Genomic DNA, 24,341 nt, shown 5'->3' with positions numbered 1-24,341 from the left:
GCTGGAGCCGGAGCTGGAGCCGGGGCAGTGATGGGGTTAGCGGCGCCGGTGGGCTGAGCGGGGGGCTTTGCAAGCGGAGGCGAAGGCAGCCGGGAAAACACGCCTTTGCCTCGGATTGAGGGGAAAAGGATCGGTTTTTTGGGCTGCATCACAACTTGAGCAGCATCAAGCGGAGCCAGGCGGAGAGGGGAGCGGGAGGGGAAGAAGGAGGAGAAGGAGGAGGAGACGGCTGCCACCGGGGGATTCGGGCTCGATTTATTGAAACAAATCAGTGCTCGGGAGAGAGCGGGGAGGAGGAGGAGGAGAAGGTGGGGGTGGGGGGGCAGGAAGAGGGGGATCGAGAAAGAAAAGTGTGAGGGCTGTGGCTGGGAGAAACAGAAGTGATGAGAGAGCGAGCAGGGAGGCTGGAGGAGGCTGCCCGTCCTGTCGCCGCGCCCCGCGGGCACCGCCGCTCCTGCCGCCGCCGGGCGCCCCCGCGGCCGCCGCTGCCGCCCCGCCGCCCCCGGCCCGAGCCATGGAGGCGCTGAACGGCCCCGGCCCGGGGCCCGGCGACGCGCTGCGGCCGCCGCCGCCGCCTTCGCCCGGCCACCACCACCCGCACGCCGAGAAGAAGCGGCTGCACCGCGCCCCGTCGCCCGCCAGACCCTTCCTCAAGGACCTGCACGCCCGCGCCGCCGCCAAGCCTCCGCCCGCGCCCCCCAAGTCCCCCGGCCTCCCCGCCCGGGCGCCCTCGTCGCCGCACCCGGGCGTCCACCAGCCCTCCGCGGGGCTCCTGGCGGCGCCGGGCCGCCTCTCCCGCCGCCCCGCCGCCCCGGGGGGCAAGGCGCCCGCCGCCGCCGTCACCGCCGCCGGCAGGGCGGGCGCCAAGGCCGCCCCCTGCGCCAAGCGGGCAGCCCGAGGTCCGGAGCCGGGGCCCGGCGGCCGGGGCGCGGGGCGGCAGCCCGGCGGGGAGGCGGCCCCGCCGCCCGGCAAGGGCAGGAAGGCGAAGCGGGGAGCAGCGGCGGGCAGCGGCCATGCGGCGGCGGCGCTGGCCCGCGTCGGCCACACGGACAGCAGCTCCGACCTCTCCGATTGCCCCTCCGAGCCGCTCTCCGACGAGCAGCGCCTGGCCCCGGCCGCCAGCAGCGACGCCGAGTCCGGCACCGGCTCCAGCGACCGCGAGCGGGAGCTGCCCGCCGCTCATCCCGCCGCTCATCCCACCAGCGAGCCTCCCCGCCCCGGCCCCGGGCGCGGAGCTCCGGCGGTCCTCGGCTCCCGCGGGGATGCGCTGGCTGCGGCCACGGGCGGGGGGCGAGCCCCGAGCCGCGGGGAGCCGCCGCCGGCGGCCCCGGAGGAGCTGCAGCGGGAGGTGGAGGAGCTGCGCTCGGAGAACGAGTACCTCAAGGTGAGCATCGCCCGCGCAGCCGGGCCTCGGCGGGGAAGGGAAGGGCAGGGGGCGGCAGCAGTAGAAACGCGGGCCCCTCCTGCCCGGGAATGAGGGGACCGCGCTTGGAAGGGGGGGAAGTAGACTCGTTCTGCCTGGAGTCGCCTCCCATGGGACCCCCCGCTCCCGCTGGACCACGTGCCAAATTTTACCCATAGGAGAGAAATAGGGGCAGGGAGAACCGGCCGGGTGCCTCGGACCCCTCCTCCCACGCCCCCACGAAGCGGGAGCGCGGCACGGCTTAGGGACAGTTAAGGGATTTAAGCTTATGATCGCGGCTCCCTGCAAAGCCCGATTTGTGGGCGCTGGATACACGTCAGTCCGATGCAACATGTACCGTGGCAATGTTGCGTTTTTTTGACGTGGTGGTAGCTCAGCAAACCCCGACTCTTTCAAAAACACCGCAAACACTCTACTGGTTAGCAGTACTTTGCTTTCCAGGAATTGTTTTCCTCAGTATCACCCTTTTAGGAAAAGCCAAAGGAGCAGGTTCCCTCATTTGATGTGGAAAGGATTATGCATTATGTGCTCTGCTTATTGTGTTACTTTATCACTGGGAAATGAAGCCACTCGCTGTGAAGAACTAATAGAAAAACAAGAGCCGCAAGAAAAAAGTGTCATTGCATCCTTGTACAGGTAGAAAAGTACATCAGTATGAATCCATCCTCAGAGAAACAGGAAAGCTAAATTCAGGCGAGCTCTGAGCTGGGTTGACCTGTGGGAACCTTTAGTTGGACTTGCACTTACAATCTGATCTTTTGGCAGAGCAAAGAAGCTACATCCATAAAGATCTATAAATAAGATAAACTGAGATAATCCTGTAACCACAGCCACTGTTTGACTCTGCCTCTAGTGAAAACAATCTTTGTTCCCTGATATTTGGAACACCCCGTTGTCAAGCAAAATAACCATGGAAATCCATGTAAATCTAGGATTCTTACTCGAATAAGAACTGGAGTTTTGTGTATAACCTTGGGAAAGAAGGGTGATAAAGATACAGGCTAGGCTCGTTAAGGGTTTTTGGCTAAGATACAAGAAACAATATTCAGCATAGCAAAAGGGTAACGGCAGGGGTGCTGCAAGGTTCTTTGCCGGGTCTGGTGCTGCTTAGTGAACTGGAAAAAGGAATGAGCAATGATACAGCAAAATTTTCAGATGACATTAAGTTTTTCTAGCTTAAGTCAAGTCCAGCAAAGATCAGGCAGAACTTAATCATAAAGTTAACCCCTGAGGAATGTGTGAAAAATGAAAGCAGAGGATGGTAAAGAAATCTTAATGTTCAAAATCTTAAGTACTTGGAGAGGAAAAGTATGTTCTTTTCTGTTTAAGTTGTGTTGTGTTAACTTGGGAGCATTAACTTGGGAGAGAAGGAGAAATGAAAATCTGCGAAAATTGTTAATTACAGTGGAAACTGAACAGAGACTAATAAAGAAATCTGGCAATATTTTATAGAACTCACAGGTCAGGGAGTATACCTGAAATACTGTGGGCACTGCTGGTCATCTGGAAAAGGATAATACAAAACCAGACCAATAAAAATTATTGGCTCATAGCAAAGCTTTTATAGCACTCATTGGATGGAAAACTCGAGTGTGGTAGGGAAATGTAATAGTCTATAAAAAGATGAGCAGCACAGAGAACCCTTATTACAAGCTTCTGTTTTATTTGACAGCCTAGAAGCAAGAGGAGATATAATGAAATGAGAATTGATAATGGGAATCGCTTAAGGAGTAGCTAACTGGCACTGCCATTAGCAGTCATGAAGTCCAGGAGCATCTCCTTGCATTACAGGATTTGCACTAAGTATATGAGCATTATATACTTAAACCCATTACAAAGTGTATGTCAAGCTCTCTTTCTTTATACTGAAAGTGATTTTTAAGTATGGGAAACTGAAACAAAAGACTATGTCTGAATTGTCTAGGACAGACAGTTAGTGTGTCCCACCTGAGGAACCCTGTGATGGTGGGACCTAGCTGGCAATGGCAAGTCTTAGGTGAAGAACTTTATTCTGCTTCATTCCTAATTTTTCACTCTGTGCAACGTCTTCAGATCTTCCACCTTGATGTCTTCATCATCTACAGCAATTGTATCCTGACACTTCTTTTGATTCAGATTGTGACTTTATCATGCTAAAAGTATTTCTGAGTCTGGTAGGATGATACAGTCTGGTTTCTTTGGTGGGCATGTCCTGGTGCCTGGAAAGCCATGAGCTAACACTATTGCCTCTTCTTGGGGAAATGAGTACATTGCCTGCTTTGGCCACCTGGGTATGTGAGGTCTTAGTTCTGCTCCTCTCTCAAAATGGTTGGAAACAGCCCAGTGGTGTAAAAATTATCAGGAGAATTCCCAAACCTCATTTGCGTTCCCTAGGAAAACCTATAAAAACCTCTGCAAATGAAAACCACATCACTGTCTGAGTTGTTTACTTGTGGGTTTGTTCTGTGTGTTTTTTACAATGCAGTTCTCTTGGTTGGCATTGGAGTGAGCTGTGTTTCTCCAGAGGGGACTAAGGGATAACAGGGATGCTGTCAACTGTAAATAGACAAATGATTAGATAAATCCCAGAAGAAACTGTTAATTTCCTGAGCATGGCCACAAGCCAAATTTTGTGGTTTTCACTCCTCCTTATCCCTCCTTGCAGCTGGAGTGCAGCCCTAAGTGCACATTATATACTCTTTTCCAGGAAATTTTAACTTTCACAAAGGAAGGTCTTTCATGTATCTTTCATGTGTCTGTAACACAGGTTATAGAAGATACACACAGACTTGGTGCTAAAGGTTACTAGAGATTAAAGTGTTGCCAGAAAGAAAAGAACAAACAAACAAATCAAGCACAATCATTTGTTTTTGTTTCTACACACTAAGTACTAGAAAGTCTCCCAGAATGCAGAGCAAGCTCCTGCTTCTGCAAATATCTCAGACTTCATATACCATGAGCCAGATTTTAACTTGGTATCAAGTTTCCACCTTACATATTTGCAGGACATTACTCTAGATAAGAGTGGCTCTAGCCATAACCATAGCTAGCTAGCTGCAAAGCTAAGCCTGTAGGTGAAGTGCATAAGGAAGCATTTACATTGAGAAGCCTCTCATCTAATGTCTCTGTGAAATTTCATTATTGATTTCAGTTTCATGTATTCCTTGCATGACCTTAATTCAGCTACCTGTAGGGGGAAGACTGTAATACTATAGCAGCATATAAAAGATATCACTTAGTTGTTGATGTCTAAAAAGAGAAATTTTGTCTGACTCTGAATTGGTACCTGACTCTGTAGGACCAGAGATCCTTGGTAACTGCTGGTAGTAGATAAAGTTTTAGTTATTGCTAGTTAGTCTGTTAGTAGTAGCAAAACACTGCCCACACAAGTGGTTGATATTCAAGTTTACTTTCAAGTGTCCAGCACATGGAGAACTGTCATTCACTATGCAGATCCTTGGGAAACTCGGGAAGAAACCCTTTGTAGTTGTAGAGCCCTCTGAAGGGTGAGAAATCTCAGGGAAGCAGTCCCACATTTGAGCAATTAGACATGTTTTTTTCTTTGTCTCAGCCAAGCTTTAATTTAGACTGTGTTAATTAAATAATTGTGCTAGCAGAAACAGCAGAGGTGTTTTAGTCACAACACAAGCCCCTTTTCTCTTTGCACCCTTCATGGCCATAATGTGAAAACAGCCTCCTACATGAGGCATGACACTTCCTACCGCCCTTGAAATAAAACTGGTGCTTGCTGTCTCTTTACCTGGCCTTCTCTTTGTGCCTGTGTTGGTACAAGTTCAGTGGGCTGGAAATGCTGCTACAGTGTGGATTAGCACAGAAATACACTATCTTGGATTTATTAGATAACTGTCTTTTTTTGTCTTGCTTTGTCCTTTTTTCTTTATACATTCATTTGTAACTGTGACGTATTCTGGATATAAATTGACTGAAGGAGCACTCCAGGCCTTATTCCACTCAGATGCATCTAAGCTATGTTCATAAAAAAAAATAAAAAATCACAGTGTGTCATATGAAGTTACATTGTATTTCTTTACTCACTTGAAACTGTAGCTCTTTGAGTTGTAGGCTTGTGCTGAACTCAGGGGGAGTAATTCCACTGCTTCTTTTATTAACCTGCAGGGATTTGTGGATGTCAAAGGGTTTTGCAGAGCAAGAATGATGCAAAGTGATGGCACCAATTTTTTTCCGTTTAGTGAGGGTTACCAGGGTTAGCAAAACAAAGCTCATCCCACATCTGTTCTTGACGTGCTGCTTTTCCCACCTGGAGAGCAGTGGCCCTGCAGAGAAGGGAAGGTGATAACCCTGCCCGGGGCACAGACCCCACTGGCTGGGCTCAGCCGGAGGGACGGTCAGCTGCCAGGGGAGATGTCACTTTGGGGGAAGAATAGCGGGGCTATGTGCCTTGTTAGCTCCAGCTGAGTCCCTGGCAGCCCCCACCCTGCTGGAGGGGACGGGCTGTGTGATGCGCCTGGCAATAGCTTGCCTTGGTGGCCCTCAAGAAATGCAGTCGATGTTGCCATTGATGAGCGCTCGAACAGCTTCGTCAGCCCCAGTCAAGGATATGTGTCGAAACAATCCTGTAGCTAAAGCGTGGATGAAGCAGAAAAGCTGCCAGATGTGCTCTCGCTCTCAGATCCTGCAAAGTTAAACCCGCCCTGAAGTCAACAGGTGCTCACGGTCCTATGACTTTTCAGTTCACCTCCTGGTTTGTGCACAAGCTTCAGACCACGTTGGATCGGTGCATGACTTGTAAAGCAGTCTGATTTGAGAGCTAAATAATAACATCAGGGGCCCAGGGACTTCGGGCTCATTAACATATTTTGCAAGAGGCAAAAATAATGGTTGTTACTTTCTTCCCAATCAAAGCCTTTCAGAGCATATTTATCCCTGCTGCAGTTCTGCTGTGAAGTGCTGTGGGGGATGTGTTTATTCCTTAGCAGCAGCAGCAGCATCTCCTACATATAGACAGTTTGAGATATTTAAAACATGAATACAGAGATTATGTAAAATCACAGTTCGTGAATCTTGGATTTATCAAGGACTTTCTAGAAGCTCTGGATTCACCAGTGCAATAGCAGCTACCCACTATAATTTCCACTCTTCCTCCCTTCCCCACTCTCCCCTCATTTGGTTAAATATGTATTAAATAACTTTCTATTTAGAAAATAGCACTGACAAAATCTATAAATATGACTTTTGGATAAATCAATCAATATATTTTTTACATAGACAATTGAATTTCCTCCTTCATTTTCATTTTCTTAAATGCTATACAATTTATTGATTTTATATGTTTTTGTCTTCCTAGTTTGCAGGTATTTTCAACCTAATATATCACTTCTGATATATTCTGAACAATTACATGTTCTAATTCACTGGAGCCTAAAGACTTTTCCAGTGTGCATAACTGTTATTCACAGAGTAATGAATTCAGTATCCATGTATCTTTTATGCTATTTTTTTTGCATGTAATTTCTCCCTAATAATAATTTTCAAGTTTTCTTTGACTCATGGTTGTGTTCCACTATTTAGTCTCTATTCAGGCTCTGAGATAAGAGCTTTATTCTTTTCGGCAGTAATTCATCTTGGTGAAGGTCCTAATGCAAGTGGTGCAGATGACCTGATCCTTCAGTTTTGTGGTCTTGCCTTGGACTGCATTTAGTCTGACCCCTTGAACAAAACGTCCCCATCATGAATGTGTTTTAAAGCTGTCCAGAGGACTCGAGTAATGGAGCACATTTGATGCACACTTGTAGATCTCTGTTTCATTTCAAAAGGAATCCATTTCTTGCATGCTCTGTGGACAGAATGAGTGTGCAGTTGGTGGAGATGATTGGAAAATTCATTTTCAAACCTTATTACAGACCATAGCCAGACTGGCTGGGTAGACAGAGCCCATAAGTTATGCAAGTATTCCTGGTCATTTCAGTGGGAATGACTCAGATGAGTATGGGTTATTCAGTGCAATAGCTGCATAGCCTGACCTTTTCTCTCTCTCTTTCCCTCTCTCTCTTTTCTCTTATTTATTTTTTTCCTAAGAATCATAAACATTCTTTTAATTTGTTCTTAATTATACTTCATTATAATTAAATCAATAATAAACAAGCATGACATCAGTAAAGGTATTAGTGGAATAATGGCTTCTCTTCTGACAGGCAAAGTGTTCAACTTGCACAGTACAGACAGAAAATGACCTATCAGTAAGTATTTGGGCTACACAGTGATGGAAATTCCACACAAGACTTTCCCCTTCTCAGCCAGTTCATATTGGCCTGGCACACTGACAGACAAACAGGGAATCCTAATTCCATTGCTTTTGTGCTGCAGTCTCGGGGACTCCTGCAAACATAGTGGCTGTTTTTGTGTGGCTCTGTGTCCACAGAGCCACCCTGTGGCTCTCAGATGGGCAGTTCCTATTAGACCCCAAATAGCTGGCCTTTAGGAAGTCATCTGGGCCAAGCGAAACCATAAGCTGAAAGACTCAGGAGCTGGAGCAACTTGGATTTCTACCGCAAATTTGGAAAGATCTGCCAGTTAGAAAACACACTTCCATTCCTTTTTTTTCCTGATGACCAGAGTGGCATAGGGAAAGAAAAGCAGTTAAGTTTTTCCTAAACAATATTTCTTCTTGCAGTACTCTCTGCCTCGTGCTGTTCTTACTGAAAGTAATAGCATAATTAGCATTAAATTAAAAGGGATCAAGAGGATGCTTTCATCCCCTTCAGGAATGCACAGCAAAGTGAAGCTTCTGATGCCAGCACCTAACCTTCCAATTTCAATTGCCACTTTGGGGTGCTGGAGCAGGTCCTCCCTGTTTAAGGAAGGGAGCAACTCTCAATTTTTAGATGAACAAAGAGGGATGGCTGCTATCTTACCTGTTTGTTTTAATTACTTTTAAGTGCCTATTCTGATCTCTTTCTTCAGTTTTACAATATTAATGTCTACAGCATGAAGCTCAACACCTCCTGAGAGAAAGAGCTTTAATTCTAACTCACAATAATAAGAGTAGTAAGAACAATGCATTTTAATTAAGTCAAGGGTTTGGCTGATCTGTTATTTCCATCTGCCTTGCAGCCAGAGCATCCCTTTTTTGCAAACCACCACGCTGGGAGTTTTGGCTTTGCTGCATTTACCTTTGATTTCACAAATGATTGACATGTTTACCTTTAAAGCAGTAGTTTGCCAGTTTAGTAAGTAGGACCATCATAGTTTCTATTACAATTTCTTCTTCCATGGGTCTTTAACTTAGCATCCTTCATTTTCTGTGCATGGATTGCTTTAGAAGAGGAGGTTAAGCTGTTCTGATTTTCCAGGTGCAATTGTACCAGTTCTGACTTAAGATCTGTTAACATACAATTTCAGTGTCCACAGCAGAATCACAAGTACTTGCCAAGGAGAATAAGCCGTTAAGAAATGAAAAAAAGCATCTACACCCTTGTCACTGGCCTTGTCACCTGTATCAAAAGCAAGATTGTGTCTTTATTGTAACTAAAGTTAAACTGTGTCGGTTTAGTTAAAGGTTATCCCAGTATCTATAATTGTGCGCTGACTGACATACAAAATCTGAGCTAGATTTTCCAGAGGTGACATGTTCCTCCCTATATATTTATTCTATAAAACTAGGACTTCATGCTGCTATTCAAAAAGATTTAATCTGTCTGATTTAATCTGGTTCTTTTCCTTTCTGGGCTGGACAGACTACATAGGTTCAAGCCTCAAGCACTACAGCAATAGAGCAGAAAATGGGCTGATGCTGCATGCAGCCTGTACAGTGACGTTTCTACTCCTTATACAGTCAAAACTCTTTGTGGCCTCGTGTTGCCTTATTTTAAAGCTCATCCAAAGGGTGTTGTATCTCTTAATATAAGTCAGGACACAGTTTGATTTCTACGTGAAAATTTTGAAAGTGGAAAAGAAACTCAGTTCAGTCAAAAAATATCTGAGAGGAGAACTGTGTGTGATTTTAAAGTACAGCTTCCTTCATTGTATTCTAAATTTTAATTTATCTGCAAAACTACACAAGAGTAAAGCAAATTTGTATTTATAACCAAAAACAGAGGCAAGCATAGTACAAAAAAAAAGAAAACCCAAAAAACCAAACCAAACCAAAAACACAACAACAAAAAACCAGCAACAAAAAACCCCCACAACAACAAGAAAAAAGCCATAAAGCAAAAAATAAAAACAAAACCCAAAAAATAAAACCAATCAACCAACCAAAATAAAACCTCACTACACTGACTTACAAAGTCATAGTTGTGCTGATAAGGGAGATTGAGAAAACTTTGGTTTACCAGGAGGTTAAAGACAGTCCTATCTCCTGAAATATAGCTCATGCCAATGCTTTCAACTCTTTGAGGAACTTCTTTGGTGTGAGGAAAGACACTGGAATCAAGTCTCCAACAGTGACTTTTACGGCTGGGAGAACTCCAAAGCCCGCAGAAGGGATTTGGAAATACTCAGTTTAAAGGGGATGAGTGTTTCAGGGATTTGGTTATTTAAAATTATATGAGTTTCACTTTCCAAATTTGGTTGCAATAAAGGCTTTGAAATTAAATATTGTTATTATTTGTCTCTAGAAACTAACCAAGTTTACTACCAATCAAACCTGATAAAGATAAGAAGGAAGTATAAGAGATGAGCAATGACATTATAATAGCAGGCTACTTTATACATGGAAGCCATTGCTTAGTTCTTGAATGTAAACATCAGATTATAAACCAGATCCCATTAATTTGTTAATGACAGTTGTTTTTCTTTATTGTGGATTTGTGTTTCAAAATTTTAATTTACAACCAAATTACCAATCTAGCATTAGCATTCTAAAGATGACATAAAAAAGTTAGTTGAACTTAAATCTAGTTGAGGTTAAATTCAACACCTGAGTCTGCAGACAAACCTTAAGAAATAACTCTGGCCCTGTGCATTCCATAGGGCTGTGTTAGCTCTGACTGGTAAAGACTCTACTTTTGATATGAGTACCTTAGCCAAAATACCTCGTTAATAAACTGATAATGCACAAGTGTACTCCTTTTCTAAGCTTCAAAAGCCGCTGCTACTCTCTTATCACTTTCTAAAACCTTGACATTTTATTCTGCATCTCTTATCTTCACTGGGTAAACTTTTACTTTACGTCTTGAAAGTGTCTAAAATTGTGAAGTGTAGTGATAAGTGTGTACGCAGAAAAGCAGGTCTTGTTCCCAATCCAATCAAACATGCATTGCTATGTTTTTCTTTTTAAAAATACACATAATTTATCAAAACTTCACCAGTGCGTTGGCTGTAAAATGGCCAGAGTATTTGTCTGTGTCCTGAGGAGGAGTAGATGGAGCCTGGACCCTAAAGTGTTTTGGAATAATTCTGCTGGGTTTGATCAGCAGAGCTTATTTACTTCCTTGAAGTCAGCTGTTTGTGCTTAATTAATGTATTTGGAACTTCTGAGGATGTTGTTGCTGCAGGGGTAACCTCAATGACTGTGCTTACACCGTTCCTTTTCAGACAGTGTATGGTGCGAGCACAATCCAGCCCACTGGGGAGTAACCCTGGAGTTTATCCATCCACACAAATATCCTGCTCCTGCACCTGTCCCAGAGAGACTGTGAGACAGGATGCTCCTGCAGCAGAAATCTGAATATATTGAGAATGTACAGTGACATAATGGGCTTGTGAGAAAACTTCTCTGTCCTTTCAGAGCATCCAGGGAGAATGGTGTAGGGCTCTGAGGGGGCTGTACTGGTGGAGCAAAGCCTCGCCGGTGAGCCAGAGCTGCAATTTTGGAAAAAACAGGCCTTGTGTGTACCCAAAATTTATGCTGGCTCAACTAATTCAAATTAAACCATAGCTATATTAATACTGGAGTTTTTTATACATGGATTGGATTTTGGTAAGAATAACACAGTAATTCTAACATAACTGGCAAGGCTAAAGAACCCATCTTCCTTTGGTCAGGACTGTGCTCAGGGACAAGATCTGCTCTGCATTTGTTATCAAAACTCCAACGAAGCAAGATTAATATGTCAGTCTGGTTGTGCCATGGGAAAGGGGGAATAATTGAGAGGACTGCCAAGAGAGTATGGGCAGATGTGTCTATGCAGGGACTGGACAGGGATGGTTCAGCCAGGAGCAGGGGGGACTTTGTTAAGGGTTTTGACTTCATAGCAGTGCCCTCTCCACATGGGACAAGTGTGAAATATTCTCTGGCCACCCTTGGTATTTCAAGTGGGAAATAATCTCCAGCCATCTTTGGTATTTCAAGAGTGATTTACAGACCTGAAGTGATGTCACAGTGCAGCTAGCCCCAGTACAAGTTCTCCTGGAGTCTTATTTAAGTGAAGTTTTCCACAGCAAATTTGGTCTTTATAATATGAAATGCAATTTTAAGGAAACCAATTAAAAATTAATAGTTAATATTCTCCTCCCACCTCTTTTTCTTGATTTCCTCCCCCAGCTTTGTTCAGTTTGTAGAATTATATTTTTTTCTCTCATGCAGTAATTGACTGCCTTGTACCCCTCTGCCTGGAAGACCTTTATAGCAGTTCTAGCTTTGGAGCTTGAGTCACTCACGTGTTGAACAAATGGAAATGATAGAGCTTATCCGTTGAGCTGTAAATCTTTAATCTTTAGAGAGCAAGTGCTACTCATGGTGTAATGTAGAACTGGGACAGTTCATGATGCCCAGAAAAAAAACGAGCAGGTTATTCCCATGGGCAGAGATTTTGTTTTGTTCCTGTGGCTGTGTTATTGAGATGTGTGAGCACACAACAAAACCCCTTTCTCCTGCACACAAACTAAGTGTACAGTGCACAGTGTTAGGCTCAGGTGGGACAACATTTCCATATGAAACAGCTCAGTATTTTGTGTAAAGCACTTCTTTTCCCCTAAAAATTTAATTTTTAGGAGGTGCTGGTTATTAAAAAGGCAGACCACACAGAGATATTGAGGCACTTGCTTAAGTAGGTTTACTGTAGTCCGAGAAAAGCAAGGAATCAGTTCAAATAGTGGTAAAGTATTGTGCAGTTTGAATTTGAATTTGAGATGGTGAAATGAAGGTTACCAGTTTCAGGAGACATGAACATCTGGTTTGTTTTTAATTGTCAAAGCATTTGAAAGAAATATGACAAGTATTCATTAATTTAGTTCAGCATAATTACTCAGTGTTGGGTTGAAACTTCTGTTCCTGTGACTTCTGGAGCTGTGTGCTGCAATCTGTATAATTTCATTAATGTGGTATCCTAGTGAGCATGTTTCCTATTTTGCTCCCATGGGTGAGATTTAGGGGTATGATGGAGCACTGTTTTGACTTCTCACAGGATGAGCTGGATGAACTTCGGGCTGAAATGGAAGAAATGCGTGACAGCTATTTAGAGGAAGATGTTTACCAGCTGCAGGAGCTCCGGCGAGAGCTGGACCGGGCAAACAAGAATTGCCGCATTCTGCAATATCGTCTCAGGAAAGCAGAACAGAAAAGCTTGAAAGTTGCACAAACAGGCCATGTGGATGGAGAGCTCATTAGGAGCCTGGAACAAGATTTAAAGGTGGGTTGAGAGATTCATATTCACAGCAAAAGAGAGCAGATTGTGGTGTGGCTCTCTGCAATGGAAGTGAGGGTGACACATGAAACAAGCAGTAGTTCTCCAAACGTCATGACCAATTTCCTTCTGCTGCGGTGGAGAACGAATATTCATCTCATCGCCTTAAAATGATGTGTCAGTGAGTAAAAAAACATGTGTTCAGAATCAAAACGAAAGAAATACAGTCAAGTTACATTTCTGCATTTGAAAGATTTAAAGGGTCTTGTTTTACTGAAAACCTTAGCTTTGCAATACTGTATAAACAAAACCTGATATGCTTTTTCCAGTTCATGCTGTTTCCTTCCTTTTCACTTCTTGCTTATGCCAAGTAACTGGAAAAAAATAGTCTTAAGTCACATTTCTTAGTGTCTAGTGAATTGCTTATAACAGGAACAGACTGTTACAATATTTTTACAGGGCAGATAGAGACTCAAAATGCTCTTTCCCTACAAACACAAATACCTGTAAAAATTATATTCATACTGAAACAGTTTTTGTATCTTTCAGAAATGCTTCATCAAGACCAAGTAAAGCTTTGTATAGACATGATATTTATCTAGTTTTACTCGTCTTTCTTGATATTGCTATCTTGTAGCTTTTTAAAAAATATCTTCAGTAGAGAGGGACTGCTTGCAACTAGAATTAATAAGAATATTGCGCTTAAAATGCAAAACATAAAACCTTCTGAAAGGGGAATGATTTGTTGTCAGCACTGGAAATGAGAGTAACATATCAAGTCATCAAACCTTTTAAAATGTCAGATCTAATTTTTTCTTTTATGATGGAAACCGAATTATAACCTTATAACAATAGCAATGATACATTACTCAGTAAAAATCTGTACCTAGATTTCAATGACAGAGATATTGAGTGTTTTTATTACTGACTTCTTGTAATTCCATAATTCCTCGACTTGTATGATGTGTCACCTTTACAAATGTTTTTGGAGTAAATATCTATTCTTGTTAGGCTGGATTCAGAAAACCCAAGCTAGCATATATTTCTGTGCTTTCATATCACTCTTGCCTAGTTGTGATTGCTGCTAGAGCAGCAAGTTTGTGTGGCTGTGACTGCTGCACACACATTGCTTTGATCGATGGCCCATCAGCTTTACAGCATAATTCCTTGTCTTTGGCTTTGTCTGTGGGATGTGCTGGGACTTTGATGGGCAGCTTTGGTGTCTCCTTGTTTCCTCCTGCTGTTCATGACATTGCATTAGCATAATGTGTAGAGGGAGCTGGAGATGGGTAATCAAATATATTTTCATTCTGGATTTCTTCATTAGAAATGAATATTCATTTTGGTACTTGGAAGGCTTGGAGTGTTCCATCAACAGTGTCATAATTGAATTAAAAATCTCTTGGCTGTCTAGGGCTGTAATATGCTTCTTACTGTAGGAGACATACTGTAGCTGTTGCTCCTCATGGATGATCTTCATGCATTTGTGCTCTTTTGACCAGGTAGCCAAAGACGTTTCTGTGAGACTGCACCATGAGCTGGAGAGTGTGGAGGAGAAACGAGTTAAAGCAGAAGATGAAAATGAAGTCCTTCGGCAGCAAATCATTGAGGTGGAAGTATCCAAGCAGACTCTGCAAAATGAACTGGACAAGTTAAAAGAGGTAAGCAACTGTCAGAAAAGTCATGCAGAGCAGTATTGCTGGGTTAGAAAGGAGATTTGGTACACAGGTGACTTAGACTAATTCTTACATGAAATGCTTGCTGATATTGCTTGTATTGCATTGCTTGCCCCAAAGGTCTCCTTTGTTATGTGTCCCAGATACATCATCAGTAATTTAGAATCAATAGAGATGTAGATGAATGATGCTCCACTTTTTGTCTGGGGCTTCTCACAGGACTACTGTCCCATTTTAAACTGTCTCGTTAAAAACTCTCTTCCTGCTGGAGCAAAACTCTCTCTGATTTGACTCCAGCTAGCACTGGATGTTCTTTACACAGACTGGGACTTCCACCTACTTGAAAGTCAAATGGAGTGTGCATGCCTTGCCTCTGAGAGCAGGGTTCAGATAGGCAAGCTGCTGTTTTGGCTGGTACTCCTCAGTGGTGGCGGTGGAGCCATCAGAATGAGCTGGGCAGCAGGAATGTGGTCTGTAATGCTTAAATAACATTACACTTCAGGCACAGAAACGCTGTCTCTTGAGAAAAGGGATCATTTCAACTGGTGCTGATTGATGCACAGTCATACTGGGTGAAGTGATGATCCTTGGAAGCAAGTGAGCTGAGGAGCAGGGGACTGTAAAGGAAAGCCAAATACAGCTCTTTGCTGGAACCTACATCCCAATCTGTAGTGGTATTTCTGTTCTCTTTAACAGTACAGCAGATTGGCAGCTCACAGCCCCTGCTCTGTTTTAAACCAGATTGAGATAGAGCATTTAAACGTAATGAGGAAAGGCATTTATCCTCTGAGCCCTGGTCAGATTTAGAGAGCTGCTGCAATTATGTGTTATTTTAATCTTTCCAACATTACTTGTGAGTCAACTGGCACAAAGCCTGGCTCAGTTTTATAAGGACAGCTCCTATTTAATTTCTCTGTGCGTTTGAGTTATGAGTAGTCCAATGCAGGAATTTTGGAGTGTTTGTATCCAACAGAACAGATCATCAGCTGGCATACATATCAGTGTTGCTTAGATTACTTGTGAACCTAACACGAAAGATAAAGTCTTGCATGATGTTTTAGCTATTCTTCCCTTTTCTCAGTGTTATTTGTGAATGCTGTGCTAGTGGACATGATACCATGTTACAGGGTCTGCAGTCTCTGCTCTGTACAAAAATGCCATCTCATCCACAGTAACAAATTTATTGCTTGTTGTTGATTAACATGTAGGTCCACTGAGTACTGCTTGATGGTCTTGGGATTCAAGCAGAAACTAAATTGTGGGTGAGAAGTGAAGGGAAAAATGGTCCAGCAGTGCTGAAGACTCAAGCTAGCTCTAACGAGGCTGAATTTACCATGCTGTTTAGGTTGCTGCAGCCTAGCTGTGCTGGGAAGTGCTGCTAAATCGGCTGTGTCTGCTGGATTGCAAGATGAAGTGAATGCATCCTTACTTTACAAGCATTCCCTGCCCCATAAGAGGGAGCTAAGGAAAGGGGGAGATAGCAGGTAGAATGACAGGATGTATTCATGCTCATCTGGAGATGAAGCAGGCATAAGAGGGATCATGAGATATAGTAGTAGTAGTAGTCTGGTCTCACATGCCATGAGTTGTGGTTTCTCTGGCAGTCACAATTTCACAAGGTCACAGGAGGTGAGAAGATGAAGTTGGAGTCCTTGGCAGGTCACACAAGGACAGAGGAGCCAAAAGCTGGAGAAACACGGCTATGCTGTGTCAGATAAATGTGTGTTTGCAATGTTGTTGACATTGCTAAAAAAAAAATATTCTTCACTCAAGATGTGTTCAAATAACTACCAGAAGTGGTGCCTCCTTGGGAACATTTAATGTGTGCAAGGAATGAATTACAGACGTGCCAGTGGGAAAACTAGTGCTTTATATATCAGGACAAAAGTGACTCCAAAGCCATGTAGCTTCTTCCCAATCCACCCTGACTCTGCATCTTGTCTATCTAAGGGCTGACAGTTGGAAAGAACGTTTTCCTATCTGGTCCTGGAGCGTTGCCTGAGCCCCAGTTAGACAGTGTTCACTCTCTGATATAGCTTACTGCAACCATATGCTCATTCTCTGTAATAGCCTTGACTATTCTTTACCATCAGATCAACAGAAAGGTTTTCTCAGTTCTGTGTTCATAGTTATTGCTTAATTCAGTGCTAGCTTCTGCTTTGGCATGCCGTACAATTCCCTTGGGTCCCGTTTCTCACTGCAGTAGATGGCATATATGTTGATTATCTTTAATGTATTTTGCGCGCTGAAATACCCTTGGGAATTGTACACTTCTCTGAAAGCACTCTTTCTTTAAAGCCACCTTTGGTGTTTATAATAATCTTTTGAAGAATCTCTAACATTTATTTTGTTTAGCGCTGTTATATATTTTTTTACACCAATACCTGTTTTGATCTCCTGTGATATTTTCAACAACTTAGGTATATAGACTTGTTCTATCTAAATAACATTTTTATTTCCTTAAGAAAGAACCCTTGTAGTTTTAACTGGGAAATTATTTTTTGCCTCCTACTGACCATGTAATTTCAAGCTGTTGTATTAAAGACATATGAAAGAGACTCCTCTCTCGTCACTAAATAATATTTCTCAGTGTGTCTTACTGTGAAAATAATCCTCCTCTCCTCTCCTCTCCTCTCCTCTCCTCTCCTCTCCTCTCCTCTCCTCTCCTCTCCTCTCCTCTCCTCTCCTCTCCTCTCCTCTCCTCTCCTCTCCTCTCCTCTCCAGTTGCTGCTGATACTCTTCCCTCCCCAGTCCCAGGCACTTCTGGATTCCCATTCCATGACATGCTTTCAGAAACTTTTGCATAATCTATCAAAACAGCATCTAGGCTCTTGTTCTGTTCTGGTATCTGCCAAACGCTCCCCATCAAAAAAATATTCTGATTTTCACTGATGGTTTCATTAAGGAGCTCTCAGATAACTGGTGAGTCACTTGCAGGTTTTTAGGATAATGCCACCTCCTTCTTTCCCTTTGTCTTTTTCTTTTTTTGTCATAAATACCTTCCAACCCTCCAGCCTTTTGCTGCATTTCCTGTGTTTTGAGCGAAGATATGAGTTGATAGGGATGTTTAACAAATGCTTGTGAATTTTGTCCAATTCTGATGTCTTCCAGTGAGACATCATTCTTCTCTGAATGTCTTCATCAGTGTGCTGGCATTCACTTTGCTTACTCATGCCACTGTACTTCCTTTTTTCTTTCAGTTCTCTTAGCCAAAAGATAATATAGTTCTTTCCCATAATGCTTCCTATTTTTTTCAGATTTTACTTGTTTATCACTGTTTATCATCTGCTACTCTTGCCTGAAATACTTTCACTGATTCTTCTGAAGATACTTCTTTCACTGGCTAATAATGTTTTCTCACTGAATATTTTTTAACTTTACTGACTATAGCAAGTTTTATTTTTGTATGTCAGTCTTCTCTATCTGCTGAAGCACTGTGGTTCATTGATTTTTTTTTCCATTATTACATTCACCTACTTTTTCAGTTTTCATTTTTCAAATCTTCCCTTTCTGTCTTACTGTGAACATTTTAACTGGTCTTGGGCTGCCCTCTGATACCTTTTTTTGTAGCATTCTCCATCAGACCTGCATAGTTTTCCTACTGCTGTGAACACTTTGTAACATATCCTGGGATGTTTCTGAGAACTATCCCTTCTAGGAATTTGCTAGGATTTTCTGTGACTTAACAAACCTGCTTCCTCCTTACAGCTTTGGAAGCAAAGGCAGTGTGCCCTCACAGATTTGATAAGAACACATATCCCTGCCAAGGCTTGCTTGCTTTTCCTCGTGTCGTCTGGGATATTAACATTGCCATTTGAGTCAGTAGGCTGCCAAGAGAGAAAAAAATTACTCCATCACTAACAAATTACCTCAGCAACATCCCTGCAACTGTCATTTCCCCTTTTCTAATACCCTAATGAACCTCCTGAGAAATATTGATGTGTGTTAAGAGTTTTTCTCAATCAATCAACCAGAAAAAATTCTGAACACTTTTTTTCCAGAGTTTCCTTTCCTTTGCACTAATTTTTTCAAGGACTTTACCAATTCTCTTCTGAGCATCTACAAATCAGAATTTTTTCTTAAAGGCTTGACAACAGCAAGTGGATTTTCTTTGAGAACTCAACATCTCCACTCAACACCTAACTCATTCCAAACATCATTCCCCTGGAGCCACCAGGGCATCTTTAAGGAACGTCTTCCTTATATTTTCTCAGGAAGGATACTTAACAAAAGGAGGATCTTTTTTCAGTCTAAGTGTAAACAACTAGGAAATCATGCTTGGCAAGTGCTGGGGGTCTTTATATACAGCAATCATTAATTCCACTGCAAGCAATACCTTTCAAAGTAATCCTGCCTCTGAAAGCTCCATACCTGGGGAAGAACAAATAATTTTTGCCACTTACTGAAGAAAAGCACTGAGATGGCACAGGACCAGTTCCTGTTGCCCATGAGGAGAATGAGTTAGTTGCTTGTTGGCAGCTACTAAACATGTAATTTCCCATGTCCTTTGTCTGGATTTGGTGTGCTGAGCCAGGGTAGAGAACGAGGCAGAGCTGTGGCAGCACTGACACTGCTGGGGAAGGGCAGCCCTGTCACACCAGACAAAGAGAGGGGAGGAATAAGGTCAGGGGTAGCAGCTGCTGGAAGATTTGATGTGAGTACTATGAAATGGGTTAGCAAGAGATGAATGACAATTGTGTAACTGGGAAGAAAGGGGCATTTATTGATTGTGAGTTGGTTGTACTGAGCAGGTGACAGTCCTTCTTCTGGCCACTGAAAGCAGAAGGACCAGAGGGGGAGTGACCAGAGGTGTTGCTTTGTGTCTTACAAGGACCTCTGCTGTAGCAGCAGCCTCCCACGAGCCACTGAAGATTTCTTGGTCAGCTTCTCACTTCAGCTGAAATGCTTCAAGCCCTTCAGGTTGTTGGGACCATTGGAGACCCAAGTGCTGCTCTCTGGGCATCTTCACTCAGGAAACCACTTCCAGCTGATGGAGGGCTATGGCTGCAGCTCCTGTTCACTGGTGTTTTTATAAATAAGGGTAGAGGCAAAAGGCAAGAAGTCCTCTTTCCATCCATTTCTGCTTAAGTGGAGAGAAGTACAAGTCCTCTGGCCCTTAGTAATGTCTCCAACATGTCTTTTCAGGACACAGACTGAGATGAGAACCAGTACCTACTGTAAATGGGCTTTCCCAGGTTACCTGTGGGCTTTCTAGGGCAGTGACTTCTATAAATGCTCTTTCATCCAAGAGCTTTTCTTGCTTTGGATGGTGTAATGCCCAAGCTTATTCTCTACTCCTCCCCTGCAGCATCTGATTTTTGAGGCACTGTTCAAGAGCTTCTGCTTCTAACAGTCAAAGAAAATTTTCTGTTAAAATTTTTGTTTAACAGAGTGAAAAGCTACATTCAGAAGCTTGTAAAAATGATAGAAATATACAAGATAAGTTGAAAAGTCTTTCAGACATATTATTTTGAGACAAGTTTTACTCCAAAGTGCAACAGCAGTACTCTGTTTAACATTAATAGAGGTGGAGAGCATTTTGCTCATAGAAGAATTCAGGTCTATAAGCATAATATAGCAAAATGAAATCTGGAGGCTGCTGTGTGTGAAATCTGGAGCTGAGTGTGACAGTGATTTTTCATTGCCATGAACCTTGTAAGTTGGGCAAAACACATGGTCCATGTGTGTAAAGTGTGATTTTTGCTCTGATATAAATACATAGATATGATACAAAGTGGTACACAAGTTGTAAAGAAATTATTTTTGGTGAAAACACGCTTGTTTGCATAAAACATTGCCCTATGTTTTCATTAGCTAGAAATTTATACATATTTATTAAAGTGGCACATGATGTTTTTCAAGAATTTTTCAACTGAAATTTACTCACAGAAGTAGGAATATACTGTGAAAATTCTTTGATTTTTGTAATATATTACCTTTTCTTAGCTATTAGTGAGTTTACCTGAAAGGAAATTTATGAGAAACAGGACAGGATTCAAGTAACACTAAAAGGACTAAGCAAGAACACTATGTTGACTCAATAACCCTGTTTGGAATTTAGTGCTTGTGTCAGTTTTAAGTAATGAAGTCCTATGCAACAATCATAACTAAACCCATTAACTGAATGAAAGTTTTACCGCAGCACCATTTTGTCTCCAATATCTTTTTTTCACTGTGATAAATAATAAATTGGTACCTACCCACAGTGACTGATTTATACTTGTTATGGCATTTCAGGAGCTTACAGAGAGTGAAATGATCTGCTCCTTCTTGGTAGGAGGCAATGCATGGGAATGGATCTCTCCGGACTCAAAAAACAGAGTAGTTAGGAAGCAAACTCAGTAACATGATTGATTTTTTTTTTTAAGTAATTATATTATACATCTTCTAATGCACTATCCACACTTCTTTTTAGAAATTTAAAAAATATCTTTAAACCAAAGGACCCCTCAAATTTTCAAAATCTTTTGTGTCAGTCTCTTATGTTATAAATGTCCCTCCCTGAGCAGTATCTGCATTAAGAAATTAAGATTTATCATTTACCAAATAAATGCTGTCAAATTTCAATTAATCTTAATTTTCTAGGTATTTGCTATTTGTCCCGACTGGCCAGCAACCATCTGACACTACTTCCAAATCCTATTATAACTTTTGAAGTGAGTGATTTTGAGATAAAGTAACAGTGATTCTGCTGATCAGATCCAGAGATGTGTCTCGTGCAAAATCCCTGTTACTCAGCCCGAGTTTCTCATCCCAGGCATGGGCTTCTGCTGACTCACCCCCCTCATTACTCCCAAACACTTTGAAGGACCACAGCTGACCTCTGCATATGGAGAAATTATGTTTAAGTGATGGCATTTACAGTAGGAAAAATTACCTAGCATAGCTGCATGACTCTCTAGGTACTGGTTAGTTATAAGGAAACCTTCTTTGTATGATAAAAGAAATTTCTCTGTGCTCCGTTGATCATGCATTTTTCTTACTACATAGCAGAAGTCTTTTGGTAACTTTTTCAATAGTAGAGACTGGCATGGAGAAGTTCAAGTAGTGTATCAGTCTCCCCATCCTCCACCCAGTTACCAAAAATAATCCTGCTGTCTTGTCACATGGGCTTCAGCAGTGACAGTGCAAACAAACTGTAGTCTCTGTGACACTTTCGTTTGAAAAATACCTTTTTCTGTATTCATTCCTCCCCTTAATATATCCTAATATAATTAAAGGTTTTCTTCAGCAAACCCTTGCAAAATATTGGTAGCAAATCCTTTAAGTGCTGCTCTGGGGGGAAAAATAAGTGCATGCTCTCCATATTCTAAATCATGCTTCAATTGGGGCATAAGTCCTAGGTGAAGACATTGCCCTTTGTTTTCCTTGCCAAGGTGTGGGCAAGGTTTTGTTTGAGGAGAAGTAAATTGTCACAGCATGCTGCTGTTTCTGAGAACAGAAGCTGTGATTAAAAGCTGGAATATCCACATGCTGAATGCATGCTGAAGTTGATTAGGTATATCCCTTGTCGATTCACTCTCCAGTGGAACTAATTCAGATTAGCAACCATCTGGCAACTGTTCCTGTGGGAAGTGTCATGCAGTGTTTGGGGTGGAGGTGGATACCAGTGCATTGTGTTTTCAGAGATATCTCCTGCTGTGCCCTCCCTGCTTTCCTCCAGGGCTCAGAGGAGCCAGCACAGATCCCAAGTGAATGTAGCCTTGTGCATATCAGGGAGTTCCAGCTGAAGGAGAAACGGTGTGCAAACCTGTGAAAAGCTCCCTTCACTTGGTGCTCAGTGCAGAGCTGGCATCAGTGGCCAGCTCAGTGCCACCACTCCTGGGAGGCACAGCTTCCCTGCTGCCCTCTGGCTGGCTCCTGGTGAGAAGGTGCCAACTGTTTTCATGCCACATCTCAGGTAACTTCATCCCAGCATCTGGAGCTCTGGGTAGCAGGATGGAAAAGAGGGAGAGACACTCTGTCAGGGTGAGAAGAGGAGCTCTGTGAGATGCATAGATTCTAAACAAATTTTCCATTTGTGGTTTTTGTTGTGATGATGCTGCACTTAGGAATATGTGTCACACCAGAGCGTTGTTATCCATGGGGATGGTATTGTCCGGAAATGCTTAGCAAGGTGAAAAGAATTCAGAGCTATTGATTTCTGTCCTTCTTTGAAAGGGTTACTTGATTGTTTTTCTTCTGAAATTAATTATTTAGACTTGCTTCTCTAGCTCTATTTTTAAAAGGAGAATGTAACTTATTGCACAGATAACTTATGAATTATTAAATTTGCACTACTCAAGCTGTCAGAGGATGAATGAGGGGCAGAGATCTGACCGTCTTGGCAAGTTTTCCATTGCCACATGCTACAGCACTGGACTTTCCCCCTTCTCTATGCCTGGCACTCTGCAGGTAAGCCTGGCTCCCCTGTCCAAAGCCTTGCTGGCTGAAAGGCAGCCCAGCTTGGCAGAGTGCCACATATTGCCTGGATGTGTCAAAAATTTCTCCATTCCTCTGAAAGGGAAAAATGGAGTCAGCTGGTGCAAGTAGGTCAAGAAAAGGGTTTAAGTGGTAAAGAGGTGGAATTATACAATTGTGACTCTTCAAGCAACTTCTTATCAGCACATTTTGCTGCCCTGGGTAAATAACTTGTTTCTTCAAGCCACAGATGAGGATACATTCACCTGTCTTGCTCTTTTTGAAAACCCAATCCATGTCAAAGTGCTGGTGTGTGCAGTATTCAGCACATCTCCTTCTCATGCCCACAGGAATGATGCCCACACCCCCACTGGTTTTGCCAGCAGTTATATCAGCTGGGAGCTTGCTGCAAGGTTAGGATATTTTTTCACCCTGTTCCTACACTCAGCCTGCTAAAAAATGCCTGGCGAGGAGACAGCTTCTGTTCTGTGGGAGGAGGCCTGGCAAAGCCTTCACTTGATTTAGGTTTGGGTTTGGTGTGCCTTGGTGTGAGAAAGCCTGAAGTTCCTTTAAGCACCCATAATGGTGGTTCATTCATTCTAGAAAAATGACACAGTCTGCCCCTAATGGGTACACTACTTGTGATTTCTCTCTTTCCTTTTCTCTACTGTGTATTTTGCCACAAGACAGAAGGTCTAGCCAACATGAATACAAAAATTACAAGATATTCTTACCCAAATTTTAGGTCTTGCTCCAACAATAGTAGCCAGAGCTGGGGAGGGTGAGCTGTGCTGCTTTTAGGGACATCAGCATAATGCCTACGTGGGCAGAAGAAGCACAACGATCCATCTGAGACTGACAGATGTACGTATTGGTCTATTTAAGGCCTCTTTCTCAGGGATCACTCCAAAATAGTTACAGTCCAATCTCTCCAGCGTGCTCTTGCCTCAGTCAGCTGTGCCAAGAGAAAGTGGGTCTTGTGCAGAGATTGGTGAAGGCAGCTCACCTCATTGTCGCTATGTGCAGAGTTCAGGATGAATTCCCATCCGAGTTCAGTAGTGTCAAAGCAAAAGGCCTTGAAGGGATCAAGGATCAAGAGATGATACAGTTACTAAGCCATATGATAAAACAGTTCTAAGGCAGATGCAAATCTGAAAACCTTTAAATTGTTTTTCTCTTTAATGTTTTTAATCATATATATTTTTCTAGAAAAAATAATTGAGGATTTTTTTTGTTCATCTCTTCTTTCAGTTTTCAAGAGTCTGGTCCTTCATAGAATAGAAGGATGTTTAAATGTCATCTACTCCAACTCACTTT

General features: G+C 42.8%; 1 protein-coding gene across 8 annotated transcripts in view; it reads left to right on the top strand.

Moving 5' to 3' along the window:
• The first annotated feature begins 514 nt into the window (after positions 1–514).
• The window catches only part of MTCL1 (microtubule crosslinking factor 1), a 103,058-nt gene continuing 79,231 nt past the window's right edge, over positions 515–24,341 (top strand). For 7 of the 8 annotated variants that reach the window (XM_088173267.1, XM_088173271.1, XM_088173245.1 and 4 more), the window contains exons 1-3: positions 1,299–1,384; positions 12,730–12,954; positions 14,451–14,609. In XM_088173267.1, the coding sequence (XP_088029393.1) occupies positions 12,757–12,954; positions 14,451–14,609 (357 nt within the window). In that variant the 5' untranslated portion in view covers positions 1,299–1,384; positions 12,730–12,756. Of the gene's footprint in view, positions 1,385–12,729; positions 12,955–14,450; positions 14,610–24,341 lie in introns of all 8 variants that reach the window. The other variant, XM_014871222.2, reaches the window with a different exon arrangement.

Source organism: Sturnus vulgaris, chromosome 1, assembly GCF_052056855.1.
Source record: "Sturnus vulgaris isolate bStuVul1 chromosome 1, bStuVul1.hap1, whole genome shotgun sequence".
Taxonomy (NCBI): Eukaryota; Metazoa; Chordata; class Aves; order Passeriformes; family Sturnidae; genus Sturnus; species Sturnus vulgaris.
The sequence above is the reverse complement of the archived record's forward strand: the minus strand, read 5'-3'. Positions and strand labels throughout refer to the sequence as shown.